General features: G+C 37.2%; 1 protein-coding gene across 12 annotated transcripts in view; it reads left to right on the forward strand.

Annotated features, from left to right (window-relative positions):
- ABLIM1 (actin binding LIM protein 1) overlaps positions 1 to 16,741 on the forward strand; it is a 216,306-nt gene that overhangs the window by 166,797 nt on the left and 32,768 nt on the right. For 8 of the 12 annotated variants that reach the window (XM_062580665.1, XM_062580670.1, XM_062580669.1 and 5 more), the window contains exons 10-14: positions 2,104 to 2,151; positions 7,049 to 7,126; positions 9,081 to 9,236; positions 13,812 to 13,847; positions 15,141 to 15,270. In XM_062580665.1, coding sequence (XP_062436649.1) covers positions 2,104 to 2,151; positions 7,049 to 7,126; positions 9,081 to 9,236; positions 13,812 to 13,847; positions 15,141 to 15,270 — 448 coding nt within the window. The remainder of the gene's footprint in view (positions 1 to 2,103; positions 2,152 to 7,048; positions 7,127 to 9,080; positions 9,237 to 13,811; positions 13,848 to 15,140; positions 15,271 to 16,741) is intronic. The other 4 variants (XM_062580666.1, XM_062580668.1, XM_062580672.1 and 1 more) reach the window with 1 other exon arrangement.

Genomic DNA, 16,741 nt, shown 5'->3' on the forward strand with positions numbered 1-16,741 from the left:
GAAAAATATGCAAGGAAAACCAGGAGTGCACCTTGTCAAAATAAAGGCATGTTCTCTTTCTTACTTTGTAGACTGTGTAGGATACTGGTAGTTCAGGGTCAGGTAGTCTCTTCTTGTGAAAGCTTAATCAGTGTTCAGTTCTGTCTGGATTTCCATGCTTATTACACAAACTGTAATTCGAAGCAGACTTTGGTTTGAAGAGTTCTTCTATTGAGTAGACAGAAAGATACCACCATTGCTGTTGCAGTGTAAAAATGGGCCAAAGTCTTGAATCTACAGGAAAATTGTTGTTGTTATTTTTTTCCAGAGCCTGCTTGATGCAAAACCCATTTGCACATAGTAAGCAAGATTATAAAGCTTACTTTGTAAATATTATCTGCAGCTTTCTCCAAACCTTAGAGGTTCAGTCTTGTTGATTTCGAACTAAACTGTTTTTCAGTAGCGTGGGACACATTTCCGCCTTGGAGATTGTTGGAACATTAGAAAAGGGTATTGTTCAGAAATTCCATTGGTGCCTAGATCTTGGATTCAGAGGTTAGAGACTAATTCGTAACTCAACTGAGTGTCAGATAACTAATTTGCTAATGGCAAATAAGTCACAGAATCTTAGCCAGCAACTGAAAGACATGACATTGTTAGATCTATGAACAAACCTTGGTACCAAAGTCAAGAAGAAGTTTTGAGTCTCAGAGTAGCACCTGCCATCAGTGAGCACTATTGAATATGTATTTTTTGTTGCTGATATGGTGGCAGATTGTTCTTGCAAGACAGAAAGGACGTGTGCTTATTCTGCAGCCCTTCCTCCTATGAATAGTCCCACTGAAAGCAAACAGACTCATTCTATTTGGATGGTGTATCAGAGTGAATTCTCACTGTTTATGATTCAAGCAGAACTTTACTTCAGGCACTTTAAACAGAAGTTTGATCCATCCTAAGCATTTAAGATCAGCACCACAAAGTGCTGAGGTACCAAACTGGAGTATTCAGCTTCCACTGAAATCAGTGGAAGTTAGGCATTTCACTACGAGTTAGATGGCAAAGGCTATGGAAGAAAGAAAACAAAATAACATAAGAGAACTATACACTTGATGCATTATAATTGCTAATTTTTCGCTATAGGTGGCTATCCGGGGTTTTGAGACTTACATTTAAAGGTATCAATTGCTTGTTAAATGTAAGAAGGAACCCAGCAAATTGGCCTAACTAGTTTAGAGGGAAAGTGTGTCTAAAGATAGACTGTAATCTTTTTAAAAACCTTTTTTCTCTTTTTATATATTTGCAATGTATATTGAGAAAATCGTGCTCTTTAGAAAAAATTTGAGAAAGGAAGCCAAGAATATTGAATTCTGTGAGAATTTTGCCATTGAATACAGTAGGTTCTGGACTTACAACTTTATTTTTCTGCCTTCAGCTTGACTTACTCTTGGATGAAGGATACATTTGCATAAGCAGTCTTGTAGAAGAGATTATGCTTTTAGTGATTGGCTTTTAATCATTATGTGCTGCAAATTGATTCTTCTTGGCTTCGTTTCCTCCTAGAAAAAGAAGAAAAATGTGTTGTGACCTGTTGGTGTCTGTGTGAGCTTGAACTAAACCTGAACACTGATTTTGTCTTGATAAGTACATACTGTAGATTTTTTAGGAAGAGAAATAACGAAAGGCTGCATGCATTTGAAGGAAACATGCTTGTAAGAGGAAGGCACAGTTATTTAAGTAACAGGAACAATGAATGCTGTAGAATTAAGGTGCTTTGTGGGTCACTGGTACTGAAAATTACCGAAATCTGTAAGAATACTGAAATTCATGCGGATCCTGTCTTTAATGAACCATTGTTCCAATTCCTAAGTAACTTATCCCCTCTGTAAAATTTGGCAGTTGATTAGGCAGGTAGTCAGAGTAGCATGTGTTGTCCTGTGGAAGCCAGAGTCCTTGCTGTTGCAGAATTGCTTCTGCCAAGTAGAATAAATTATGGAAGAAAACACAATTTTTTTAGTAGCTTATTTATAAATATAATGTACTTAAAGTAGCTAGTAAGGCTTAGAAGATTTGTTTGAATTGTAATGTTACATGTTTTTAAGTGAAAACATACTCGTTTTTCTGCAGCTGTTATCACCGCCTTGCATAATGAACTCTATCAAAAAACTAAGGCAGGTACTGTAAACAACATTGGTGATGCCTTTATTAAACAGTAGTGCATCCAACTGGCCAGATGTTCCTAGGATCACTTTTGGTTTGGTTGCCTGCCCTTATAAGCTTTTATAGAGCATGATTCTGAACATCTGTACTTTAAAAAGCCATAGCCACCACATTGCAGCAACATCTGAATGATGTGGATGGCTCTAGTGTGGATTTTATTTTTCAAAGAAGTTACTTGTTTAGAAGATGTGCCATGCATGATGAAATAACAAGCTGAGGTAAATCCAGATGAACATCCTGAGCTTTGCAAACTAATACTAAAATAACAGTCAATTTGGGGCATATGCATGGGTGATATGACAATTGGGCATTGAAATTCACAATGATCCCAATAAGATGGCCATCAAGAGCATGGGAGTTGATCCTCCAGTCTGCAAATGAAGTTGATGAAGGACTTTTGCATTGAGGACATGCATGAAATGAAGAACAAAAAAATAAGAGATGTGTAATAAATTGGAAAATACTGAGAAATTTTGTAGATATTTTAGATACTTTGCGTCTGATTCTTTTTTGGGGGGAGGCTCTTTTAATGACATGCATGAATTTCTATTGATTGAATTTCTGTTGATTCTTCATATACATTCATAGAGTTCCAGTACCTAATAGACATAATAGACATCCCATATTAATGTACTTGCTACTGTTACATCCATTTGGGTGGAAGCAGAAAGAAAGAAGAGATGACTCTTGTGCTCTGAGAAAATGTGGAGAAAGACGATGCAAGGCGCATGCATGCATGCATGCATACACACACACAGATTAACTGTAGTACTAAAAAGAAATTTGCTTTAGATTTCTGTGAACAAAGGTGATATAATGAAAGACTCTGGTCAAATCCTTCAAGAACAAGCATGGTCATCTGAAGGAGGTTACAGATTTGTCTTATCTGAGAAATCCATACAAGATGTAAGAGAGCTTAACTTGCTCAGTCGCTTGAAGGTAGAACAAGTGTCATATACTTATTTTGACAGAAAAGTAAATACTATTAAATAAATGCATGCATATAAAAGGAAGTTTCCTTTAATTTTTACACATCTGCTTCCAGCAATGTGTGCAAGAGATGCTCATTTGATAGCTCCGCTGAACGTTAAAGATTAAATTGGGGAGAGCCATTATTCTTTTTCCAGTTTCACCTGTGCTCTAATTAGCTATCCCCTAGTACGTAATATTCATCACACTGCAATTACATCAGTAGAGAACTTGACCTCCAGTATGTCTCTTGCCACTTGCTTAGCATATGAAGTCACAACAGTGGTACATAGCCTCAAGGATTCTTGACTGATAATGGAAATGTGATGTGTGATGTAGGAAAAGCCATGCACATTCACAAATTTTCAGTCAGGAGCTATTACGGGCTCCTAAGATATCATATCTTAATATGAGCCAATTATGGGAGCTGAAAGTATGCCAGAAGAACAGTTTATATCAAAGCATATTCAGTGCAGATTTGATATGGCAAACAGCACGAATGTTTTTAAGTGTACAGCAATTGTCTTTAGGGGAAGGTGCAAAACTCTGAAGGATTCCAGACCATATGGGAAACATTCTGTGACAGAGTGGGAAAAAACCATCTGCAATGGAAACAGCCTGTGTAATTCTAAACAAAAAATAGGTCAAAGGAAGGCGGGAAGGGTGAGAATACATGTAGAAGTCTTTTTGTGTGTGTGTGTGTGTGTGTGTGCGCGCGCGCATGCGCACGCGCTCTGTCTTCAGAGGCAAGTTGTTAAACTAAGCAAGAAACGGGGCTGGGAGCGAATAGAGGAGCCACAGAACTCCAGCTCTGCATGGATTAAGCTTCTCAGGACACAAACAATGTGTATTCAGGCAGTAGCTAGCAGAATAGCATCTTTCTCAGGTAATGTGGAGCTTTGCCATAATTCAAAGGTAAAATTGATGCACACAGGAAGAATTTCAGAAAATAGGAAACTAGATTTAAGGAGGATTATATCTGGTTTACGGGCACAGTAATGGGAGCGTGATAAGAAACTTTGAAACAGGAAAAAGAGTACATTGAGGAAATAGGGAAGAGGCGCTATGACTTGTCTATCCATCTGCCAACAGCCACTGAATTCCATGCAACTATTCCTATAGTGCAGGATTAAGAACACACAAGAAAGTTAGCAGGATATGGTTATCTTCTTAGGGTAAAAGACTTCATTGAATAAATTCACTGAAATGGTTAGTACGAATGAATTTTCCTTTGCTGAACAAATTCTTGTAAGTGAAGCTAAGATTAAGAGTTGGACCAAGAGCTGAGAATTTCTGATTTTCTGAAGCTATTACGAAAGGACAGAGAGAAGAGCATCTCGGAGAGTATGCCAGCTAAGAAGAAGACAGAAGTGCCTCTAAAACTTTTTTTCCCCACTAGAGAGAAAATTAGATAGACAGAACTCTTGAAGAATGTTTACTAAAAGCAGAAAATAACTGACACGCCCCTAACAGTATCTCAAGTACTTAACCTTGTTCTTGATGTTGTAATGAAAACAACTGAAAACAGTTCTTTTCCATAGCAACTGCAACAACGTTACATATGTCTCCACTCAAAGCAGTGGTGGTGTGAAACAGCAGAATAAAGGAGAGAATAAAGAAGTTTATTAACAATAGCCAGATTTTCCTTGGCCTAAGTCTTTTAACATTTCCCTAAAACAAGGAGTTTTGTCTTCAACTGCATTATAGGAGGAGCTAAAGGGCAGCTAGCGCAGCTGAGAAATTCCTGTGTTCCCTTTTGGGATGTAGGATTTTGCTGCTACAGAGAGAAAACACAAGAAACTTGTAAAAGTCCAGCTGTGAAATGTTCTCAGATGTGCTCTGGAGGGGATTTGTGACTCTGTCATTCCATGGCCACATCTGTTCTCTGTTTGATCTGAATCTTCAATTTTTGGTGGGACATGTTCAAAGGCCTTTATTCCCCTGACCCTCTGACAGTGTGGTAGTTTTCTTTTTCCACAAATAGAGTGAGGGAAAACTTTACATGTAATCCACAAATTACACTTCAGTATTCAGTCTTCACTGTTTTTGGAAGGGACCTCTGTAGATCACCTAGTCCTCCCCCCTGTTCAAGCAGGGTCACCTAGAGCATGTTAGACAGGATTGTGTCCAGGTGGGTTTTGAATATCTCCAGAGAAGGAGACTCCACAGCCTCTCTGGGCAACCTGTTCCAGTGCTCTGTCACTCTCACAGTAAAGAATTTTTTCCTTATATTCAGGCAGAACTTCCTGTGTTTCATTTTTTGCCCATTGCCTCTTGTCCTATCTCTTGGCACCACTGAAGAGACTGGCCCCACCCTCTTGACACCTCCCTGAAGGTATTTGTAGATGTTGATAAGATTCCCTCTCAGCCTCCGGGCTAGTTTATCTGGATTAAACAGGCCCAGCAAAGGGATATAAGGATAGTTCTAGTAGCTTTTCTGGCTCTGAAATAAAGAGTAGAAAGACTCTGGCAGTTGTTGAAGGATCCTTTCTGCAAATACATACCGAGAGATAAGAAAGCCCCAGTAGCCTTGTTGTGTCCATTCTAGATATTTTCTAAGCAAAATTTTTGACTCAGGCTTTAAAGCTTTTTTTTCCTTTCAGTTTGTTACTAAAGGTCCCTTAGTTCAGGCTGACAAGAGGCAAGGACTATTTACCAAAATTTAACTTTCAATGGTATTAAAATATCCCACTGCACTTGTGTCATCAGAGTCATCTCCTGTACATTGCTTCATGATAGGAGCTGTATCTTTGCAGCCAGTTAGGGAGCAAGAACTCTTTTCTTTTCTCCAGTGGAAGTGTGGTATCTCTGATTGCCTCTTTTAAAGTCTGTAATAGCTAGTTTCAAATACCTATTTAGATACCTAACTGCCAGTAAGAGCTGGGAACCCAAACCCCTGGATCTGGTGATTAGCTTCTTTCAATTACCTTGAGTCCTGTTCCTAAGGCGATAATCTTTAAGTCAAAATTGCGTGCTTTACCATTTTTGTTTACCTGTGTCTCTTGTATGCTAGATTTAAGAGTAATTACCCTGATAGGCTGAGTATATAATTTTGATTGAATTAAAGGTTTTCGGGTTTATTGAATTTTAAGGATGTCCACATCTCAGTCTCAGTGATGTTACTTTGTTTCTTCTCCCAAAATTTTCCCCAGAGAAGTACTGTTTGTTTAGTACCTATGGATGATGTGTTGGAAAATCTGCTAAATGTGTGAGAGCAGCCACTCTTTAAGAGACTGAGTGTTCTCAGGAATTTCAGTTTGCAGGACAGTGTTATTAAACATCAGAACTTCGGGGAAGTGTGGGGAATCATGAAATGGCCACCAACATTTTAGCGTTGGTCTTGCACCTAAATTGTGCTACAGACATAGGGAACAGTTCTGAGCCCAGGATTTGTGGTTAGAGGGGCTGAACTTAGTTCTGTATTTATAACAGAAATCCAGTCACTAAGATTGAATTTCTGGAAAGTGATAATGTGTGCGCTGTGTTCTTCTTGACAGTTTTGTCTGGGCTACGGCTGATACCACTTACTGTTTGTGAACTAACATTTTGGTAAAATCACCAGCAGGAGTATCTGAAATGTAGTTTGTATGGCTCCCTGCAGTGTATCTAACAGGTGTTCTTTTGTTCATTATTGTTGTTAATATTTTACACTGTGTGCTTTAAAAAAATCTCATTTCCCTCTCACAGCACTCCTTCCCCTGCAAAAAAAGCCTACCAGCCTCACAAGATTATGAAATTTGCCAGAGCATGTGCATTTGTGTTGATATTTTTTCCTAAATACAATTAATTCCAAAATGCTTTAAGATTTCTTCATTTTAAAATCCAAATTACCAGTATTAATGATTTCAGGTATCTCTGAGAAGTTACACTGTTTGTTTTTCAGCCTACAAGAACATCATCAGAAAGTATTTATTCCAGACCAGGTTCCAGTATACCTGGCTCACCAGGCCATACTATCTATGTAAGTACTCCTTCTGATGAATAAAGTGATGATACCTTGGTTGTAGGCATGAAATACTCCATACTGAAGTAAATCACTTTTATACTGATGCTAATGCCTTCGTTCTAGTGGTTAAATTGACAAAATTTTCATTGCCTTGACAGATATACTTTTTATCGCTGCAACATTTCAAGAGCAGGACAGTCAACATTGTCTTTAGAAAGATTTGGTAGATTTTTCTTAAGTCACTTTTGATGTTGTAAAGAGTTTCAAAGAGGTCATTTTACTTTGCATAGAATTTGAATTTATGTGAGGAAATACTTGCACCTCAATACGCAGGTCTTGAAAGGTCTGCTGTCCGCAATTGCATAATTTGAGGAGGAGTGTCGGCCACATTGAAGGAATCTTGGCTGATAAAACACCTTCGTTTTCAAAGATCAAATGTTTTGGCTGTGGAAGGAAAGGTATTTGGTGGTAGGGAGGGTTGGTTGCTTGGTTTGAAGAAATAGGATTGCAAGGATCCTTCTGTTATTAACATAAACACTGCAGGAAATGGTGCTGAAAATACAAAGCTATTGTTATACTACTTTATTTGTAGCTATTTGAGGTTTAAAGGATAGTATGATTCCTGTAGTAACCAACTTCCTATTTCAGTAGTTTAGATGATCTGTTTAACTTCTTGGCCTTGTTATTAGTGCTTTTTGAGCCCATGAGATCTTGGAAATTAAAGATGGAAATACATTAGCATAAGGTTGGCCCAGAATTTTTAAAGGAGTATTAGGGGAGGTTTTCCATTTATTGTGTATGTTCTTCAGGAATTTCCGTATTATAAATGTCCGTGCCTTCTTTTTTTCTTGGCGGAGAAGTCCTTGTGGACAAAAGAAGTCATCTTTTTGGCTGCATTACTCAGTTCGAAACAGAAAGAATATTAAATCAAATGTACTTGGGTGAATAACAAAACAGCTCAGATTTGGTGTGTTTTTGTGCATATAACCTACAACACCAAAAATTCACATCCCTTTAAAAGCACTTTTCGTTGAAAGTCCATATAACCTGTGTCCTCCTGTAAGTCACATTCACAGATAACTGCACAAAATTCAAAGCAGAAGTGGAAGATAATATAAAATGCTTTTATTTTTAATAATCAGAGGCGTTTCTATAATGCAGGTAAGAATGTATAATGATTTTTAAGCAAATGTTCTTATAAACAAAAGTAAGGATTAACTATATAAAATATATGTAAAAACCTTTTTTCAGCTCCTTCTGATGGATGCAGCTCTTTCTAGAATTAATTTTCTACTACTTTGAGCTTCAAGTTCTGAATTAATCAAGACTTTGCAGTTTTAGTGGAAAAACTAGTAAATGTTAGTCCTATATAGTATCCTGTTAATCAGCAACGTGCTTTTGCTGGGAGACTAAGCCAGGTATAGGTTGAGTGATGAGGGCAATATAATAATTTTAGTTGGGAGTTTTACACCTCCTGGCAATTGGTCCTATTTGCCTTTTGTTTCATTTTATTAAGTTGTATATCCTCTCATGTGCGAAGTTGTAAGTTCGCTTTATGTCTGTAGACTTCTGCATGGAGTCCTGTCATAACCTCTGTGATCTGCAAACCAAGATGATGTTATCACATATTTTGCAGATGGGCAAACAAAAGCAGAGAGGTGAAAAAACTTGCCTGAGGCCACAAAATAAGTCATTTGCAAAGCTGTAATTTCCAGCTCAGTACAGGGGATTATAAATTTTTATGTTTGATCTATAAATGCAATGATTTTTCTTTCCTAAACTCAGAAGACACTGTATGCTCTTGAACAGGAGGCCTGCTGGTAAAGAACAAGAAACAGTTCCTTTGTATGTAAACAAAAAATGCCATAAAGGGGTTTACAACAAATACACCAAAAAACATAAATTATATAAAATAGAAACTACTAGTGCTTTTATGTAAGTTAATTTATGTTCTGTCTTTGACCTTTAGGCAAAAGTAGACAATGAGATCCTTGATTACAAGGATTTAGCAGCTATTCCCAAAGTCAAGGCCATATATGACATTGAACGTCCAGACCTAATTACTTATGAGCCATTCTACACTTCTGCCTACGAGGACAGACAGGAGAGACAGAGTCTTGGAGAGGTAATGAAATGACAAGCAAGCCACTCTGCTATAAGCTTGTGCAAAGCCTGCTATGCTTCTATTCTCTTTTGAAACAGTTTCTAATAGACACTCCTGTTGCTGCTGCTGCTGGTGTTCAAAGTGCTTTTCGGCTATTTGATGGGGATTTAAAGGGAAAAACCATGATGATGCCTTTTATGGGAAACTGCAGAATTAAGCACACAACTCCGTTTCTTACCTACCTTAACATCAGGCACTAGTAGAGGAATGGTGGATGCAGGCTGTTTGTGTGTGTACTTGTAACTCACATAAATATTATGGTATTTGGGTACAGCCAAGTCCAGAACATGAGGCAAAAAACAGTTTAGTGTTGTGCACTAGGCACCTTACTTTAAAGCACTGATACTCACAACTGAACATGAAGAATATCATGATGTTCTGTGTCAAGAAAAGGATGTGTCAAGAGCTGGGTGTGCTCTCTCACAAATATCATATGGAAATATATTTCCAGAGCACTTTGTCAGACACACTGGGTAAAATACGCAATAAGTCTTCATCAGCTGCTTTTCCACCTGGAAAAGCTGGTTAGTTGCAATATGGAAATAGTTACCTCCTGGTATAAACTACTATCATCTTTTATCTTGCAACAATAGAAACAATCATCTGATATACTTTCTTAAATTTTTATTTAAAGATATCTTTCAGGTTGTAGGGCTCCTCCAGTTTTCTCAAGGGAACTTCTGTACTTGCAGTGGACTTCTAATATGGTTCCAATGCAGACATTGAAGTAGGTTTGAAAGTGCTGACATGTTATTCCATCTGACAGTAAATCAGACTTTTAGAATGAAAATATAAATGAATGTGGAAATGGACTTACTTCCTTGTAGTCTCTGTGATTTTATTAAGAGCAACAGAACTGAGTATGAGGATGAACTGGGGAAGAGGAAAGTACAATAAATTATTCAGATACCACTGGTCTAAAGATGCCCAGATTGGTGACTGTTAATCTCTTCTCTTAGTCTGGTGTCCTGCCCACCAACAGAGCAATAGCTTGTGCTTGTGAATCAGGGTTATCTCAGTCTTTATATTTTGTTTTTCAGTATTTTATAGGATTAGTCTTTTAAATTATGAGTTGGAAATTCAGTAGACTATTCAGCTCAGGAAAAAGATAAGACATTAACAGGTCATTATGTTAATGAATTTTCTCCCTCAAATTCAGGCTAGTAGTCAACCCAGCTGACATCTGATTGGAAACCATTGTGAGATACGTTGGTGATCTCTGACCAGCCCCAACAGGTCTAAGCCATTTCATAAAACCATCTACAGACATAATTCTGTGGCTGGTCACAGAGGAGGAACTAATCTCACTGAGAGAAAATTTGTTAATTCTAACGGGAATGCCACTCTCTGATAAATCAGTATGTTGGAAGCTGCCTGGAGTTACACTTTTAGGGGAAATAAACAAAAAGGCTCTGGGGTTTTCCTACCCCATATTTTCACCAGCATTACATTCAATTAATCTTCTGTGACAGCACTATCTGGAATGAAAGGGCTCTCACCTTCAGTTCAGGAGGTCTGAATTTTCTACCAAATGCTACCACTGATATCTGTGTCCTTGGCAAGTCACTTCACCTCTTTGTACCTATTTCTCCTCCCATCCCTTCTGGGGCAGACCCATCTCTTAGTTTGTGTTTGTACTGTGGTAAATCCAGTGACACCTTAATGTTGGTACAGTTTATATCAGTCACCATCATCCATAAAAAGCAAAGGAGAAGACATGTTTAGGCATGGCAGGGAATTGCACACCTTGAGAAATGCCTTCATCTTGACTAAAAACATCGCTGTATTCAGGTAATTCCTAAGTATACAAGGGAAATGTGCAAGAGCTGCCAAAGTTAACCCAGTGGTGAGGACATACCCAAATTGCAGGGACGCTTTAGCCATTTAAAGTCAGAAAGGACAGCAATAGACGTTTTTCTTTATTGTAATGAAAAAAAATAGCTTTGAGGAGTTTCTCACTGACAGTCTCTTGTGTTCAATTAAATCATAATGTTGTTTTTCTGAAAGTCTGTGATGAAAAATGTTTTCATACAGCACCATCTAGTGGGAGCTGACATGCTAGATACTGTGAAGACACCCCAGCAGTTATGAGAGGGGAGTGGAAGGAAGGTCGTGAGGAGTCCTCTAGTACATTAGGGTTGTTTTAGAAGATCTGCTCTCTTGAGATCACTAAATAAACTTTCTCCTACTGAGGCAGACACTTAATTTACTGATAGATTTTCCAAAAACTGACACTTAGGTCACAGAATGGCAGGTCCCATTACTTCTGCCCTGCTAGCAGCCTGAGCAGCACAGGAATTTTTTCAGCTCTGACTTTTGCTGCATAAATGTTTAGAGAAGCAATATTTTACCTGCATCTTGTATTCTGTCAGTTGAAAGCACTGAATGTCTGTAACAGCCTCCTGAAAACAAGCTGTTGTAAAGTATTTCTTCTGACATGATAGGTATTTCAAAATAGAGCAAGCAACTCATACTACAACAAAAAGAATAAAATGAACAAAAATGAAATAAATGGAAAGTGCTGGAACTTCTGTTACAAAATGATACCTGTAAAGGTGGCCAAAATAGCATTTGCCAAAATTTCCCAGAACATGAAAGGATCTATATGACTTCAAGTATCTGAACAGTCCCTTAGGTCTTAAAAGTAATAGAACATTGAGCCTGTTGCAGTGAGTTTCACCATAAATTTGGTCAGAGCAGGATTTCCATATAGATTTTTTTTTTTTTAAGAGTCATCGCTTTGTATTTTTACTGGCTTGCTATTCTGGAAGTAACTTATCCTTGTCACTTTAGTTGCACAGTGTGTTTCAAACTGACTAGTGTAAAAACTTCTGTAATAGGACAAATTTTTAAAGACCTTACAAACAGCAAAGAACATTCTCTGACAACATTCCCTGGCACATTTAGAGATAAGGTAGTTCACCTGTGCCCAATAAAACAGTAAGTTGGCTGCGGCATAGGTTCCCTTTTCCAAAAAGCACAGAGGTGATATCAGACAGTGGTGAAGTAGAAGTATATGGAAGGTTAGTCATGGAATTAAATCACTGTCTGGGATGTCTTCTCGGTCTTACAGTCCTGTGACTACCATTTACAATAGTTAATTACTTTAGCATAGCATCTAAGCAACCACGGCAGATTATGGAAATTGGTTTATTTATGGTAAATATATAAATTACTTGTAGAAAAACAAGGGAAAGCACATCATAAACTGTGCTTTGTTCATTTATATTGCAAGATTTAGGTTTTCATTTATTGCTTTTGTGGAGAATGATACTACAGAGCCCTGTCTATGATATATTGCATGAGAATAGGAAAGTTTTTATGGCTGCTGCTATTGAACCTGTAATAAAATGACGGTTTTCTGTAGAGAACTTGTGCAATTATAAGGATTAGGAAAACGAGAATGTAGAAGGAGGCTTTGATAGACAAGCTTTTAAAAGCTTTATTGCTGAAAAGGAGGTGTTCTGTACCCAGACTAAAAATGTCACTCCTTTGTTTGGATATTGTGCATTCCCAATGTTACCAGCCCCTTTTATGGTCTCTCACCACTAAGTGTATACGTGGACATTTATTACTAGAAATTCTCCATTCATTTTACACATCTACTCTTGTACTTTTTATAATAGAGCAGAATCAACTGCATTATTAGCATACTAATATTGAAGTTTACTGCATAAATGAAATATTTTAAATTCTGATCTCCCAACCTCAAAATGGCTTGTAATTAAAAGTACATAACTGGGAATCATACATAGCCTTTATTCTTGTTTTCTTGTATTCAACTAATGCATGATTTTATGCTTCATTTTTAAAAGGTATTTCATGCCTCAGTTTGCCTGGCTCTGTAGTAGAAGCTATTCATAAATATTATGTCCATTTCCTTTTGGATATTCCTCCAATTTAGATGCTGTAATTCCCAGCTGTTCTCCTTGCGTAACCATGGAAGAGCCTGTAGCTAATTTAAAGAGAGATCATATCAAAGAAATGTTGATGACAACAGCTTACTGCTTTGTAAGGATAGTGTATGAAATGTAAAGCCTTGGGGAGAAGCAGACTTTTACCAGAGTGTGTGTGTTGGAGGAAAAATACACTTCATTTTGAAAGTTCTTCTATATTCCTGACGCCATGCAAAGCACTGAGTTAAGACTATTTACTTTTGATTTCCACTTTAAAAGTTTCTTCATAACAGGCATGGTTATTAAATTAATAACTTCTGGATTTTGATCTTTACAGCTATGTTTTAATTACCATAATGATTAGATGACTCAGAAATGTTGTTGCATAATATTTGACTGAATTAATCTCACTTACGGTTATATTTCTCCCAGAAACCCCCAGTTGCTTCAATGACTTAAGGAACAGTTCCTGAGCGTTATAGAAAAATAAGTTTTCAGTATTATAATGGCCTACGTTATGTCTACACTGCCATTTTATACTGCCATGTATCTGTGTATCTGCAGCAATGTTTAGATTGCCGTTTTCTTGCCCAGTACATGCAAAGATGTTTCTTTAACTTTATTTTTTATGTCTTTGCAGTCTCCAAGGACATTATCTCCTACCCCTTCTGCAGAAGTAAGTTTTGTGGAACCTTTGGGCGCAGTTTGTTGCTATGATTAGTTACTCATTTCAGGGATGAAGTATAGATATTGATTTTGTTACTAGTCTAATCCATCTCTGCCATGTAGGCATGTCTTCTGATAATTAAAACTTAAGGAAAATTAAATCTAAAAAGAAAGCATAAAGTTCTCATTGACAGATTATGTACAAGAAAATGAAAATACTGCTTTAACTGTTTTGTTTTCTACAAAGCAGAGTCATTTGTCCAGAAACGGTCACTTCTTGTGTATTCGTCTTTCTTGTGGCACAGACAGGGACTCAGATCTCAAGATTCAGTTGATCTACATGACCTAAAATGCTGCTCAAAGCATCTAAATAATATGCCATGGTTGCTACTGAAACTTCGGCAATTTTGTTTTGAAGAGAACATAACTGTGGCCTCGTTTTTTCTTTACCTTCCCCTCCTCCTCCCCCCCCCCCGAGCTTTTATGAACATCATAGTAACATTAAATATTTGTAAAGTCATTTGTCAAAATCGTGTAAGTGCCATTGCATAAGCGTTACTGTTTTGGGAGTGGGACCTGTTGCTTTTTTGTTTGACTTAAAGTTGCTGTGATTGCTACATGCTATTATAAAATTTGTCCTATGTTTTCATGCATTCAAATCACTCCTGTCCCATTTGTTCTACTTGCTTTGCTTTGTTTGGTTTTTTACAAGAGACTAAGTAAACTGTGTTTCACTCTGCAAGCAGATGTCTTGTTTTCAGATGCAAGGGGAATCTAATTTGGATAGACCCTTTGCTATAGCTAGGTGAGAAACTAGTAAATTAAAAACTGGTAAATTAAGCTACAGAGAACTTTGTGTTGCAGCTATTGAATTTTTGCTGGCCTCCAAGTTAGCTAGTTGAAGACTAGCTCATTCGTCTGTACAGTAAGCTACAGGATAGATGTACTACGAACACAGCATCCCTTAAGGAATCACAAGCATGGGGGGATCTAGGATAACATAGAATTTAATAGAAGCTGCTGTGAAGAACAGGTGCAATTTGGACTTTCCAAGACAGAACCCTGATAATGACTGTAAAAAATGGATTGGAATCTTTGGTACAGATGATTAAAAGAAAAAAACAAGGAAAAAAAAAGAAAATAAAACAGTAATACTGGAGTAGCTTGAAAGTTTAAGGGATGTTTTTATTTCAGTAGCTTCTCTTAATGTCTTCAGATCCATGAAAGTTAAGTGCTGCTAAAAACTGCATAAGGTGCATTTACATGTATTAGTGAATTCTTTTGAAATGCTTCTATCCTTCAGGGTTATCCGGATGTTCGAGATCGCATGATTCACAGATCTACTAGTCAGGGCTCTATTAATTCTCCAGTGTACAGTCGCCACAGCTACACACCCACCATGTCACGTTCCCCTCAGCATTTCCACAGACCTGGTAAGGACCAACTGCATTAGAAGTATACATAAAAGTATTGTTTCTTTATTATGTCATTGAATGGCATAAAGCAGTTGTTTCTCTTAGTAGTGAAAATTTAGAATTGAAAAATTGTTGCATGTTTTAATGTTCTTTTTTTTTTTTTTACCTGCTCTATTTTCTTTTTATTAAGGCAATCTTGTGCACTAGATTAATGAGTGTGCCTTATATCATAAATAGTGATCTTCTAGGTTTGTTTTTAATTATTTTTTTAAACATTTGCATATTTCTGAAAGTAAACAACAATTTTTAGTGGTGAATCATAAGCTTCATTCTGGCATTTGGGGAAAGTATCACATCTTGAAGAAAAAAAAAGTTGTAGCTTGACTATACAGAAGTAACTACTGTAGGATTCCTCCCTCCTTAAAAATCCTTTTGATGGGCCATCTTTTCAGAAAATGCTGGATACCTACCTTTTAAAGCTTGGTGCAGCCATGGAATCTCAAGCAGGCAAAACCCCAGATATTCCAAATTGCTCATCATTTTTAAAAACATGGACTTGTGGTTGCCAAGATAGTTTTACTTACTTTTTTTTTTTTTTTTTTAACTAGAACCATAGGCAATAGCTAAGTAAGTTTTAAAAAACACAGACTTCAGTTACTTATGTAGTAGTATTAAAGTTGCATGTACAATATTGAAAATGTACAAGGTGTTCAGATTTCTAGTGCATTCAGAATTCCTGGCTGTATATATGAAAGCAATACATGAACTTGGACTGTTCGTCCATATACAAACTGTATTAAAAATGTATCAACACTCTTCGTTGAATACTGTTCAAGACTGATCTTATTCTTTATATTAATGAACTAAATCTTTGTTACCTGTTTTTAAATTAAGTAATACAACCATGCAGTTCCATCTTACTTGGTGATTACAGATGAATGGTTGGGATGCCAAAAACCCATATACAATCAGAGCGGCATTTTTAAAATTAAAGATTTATTGTAGAGCTACCACTGTGAAACTTGAATGCTATAGCGATTTCCCGTGGGGGTGGGCTGAAAGCAGCTAATCTTGTCTGTCAGTGAATGGTTTATATAAAGGACTCACGGGAGGTAGGACAGAAGCGAATTGTGTCTGATACATAGTGCTGACAACATGGTTGTGTTTTGAGATGACACTACAGCTAAAACCAAAGGAGATTGACAAAGTAAGAAAAAGCTGCAAACTTCTTTCTTTTGATTCTGGCAATTCTGTGGGGATTTTTCCATTTATATCAGTTATATCAGGGATATGAACAAAACCAGACCTTGTTCCAAACTTCAGTGATTATTACTTTACTGTCTCTGTTCAGTTAAGGACCTTCCTCAGAAGCAGTCTCAGTTTATATAATTCTTGTAATGGACAGATGGATCCAAGCCACAGAGTTCGGATCCAGATCTGAAATATTCCAAAGTTTGCAACCTGTGGGATATTCTGGGAAGACTTTCGT

The sequence above is a fragment of the Rhea pennata genome, chromosome 7 (assembly GCF_028389875.1).
Source record: "Rhea pennata isolate bPtePen1 chromosome 7, bPtePen1.pri, whole genome shotgun sequence".
NCBI classification, from domain to species: domain Eukaryota; kingdom Metazoa; phylum Chordata; class Aves; order Rheiformes; family Rheidae; genus Rhea; species Rhea pennata.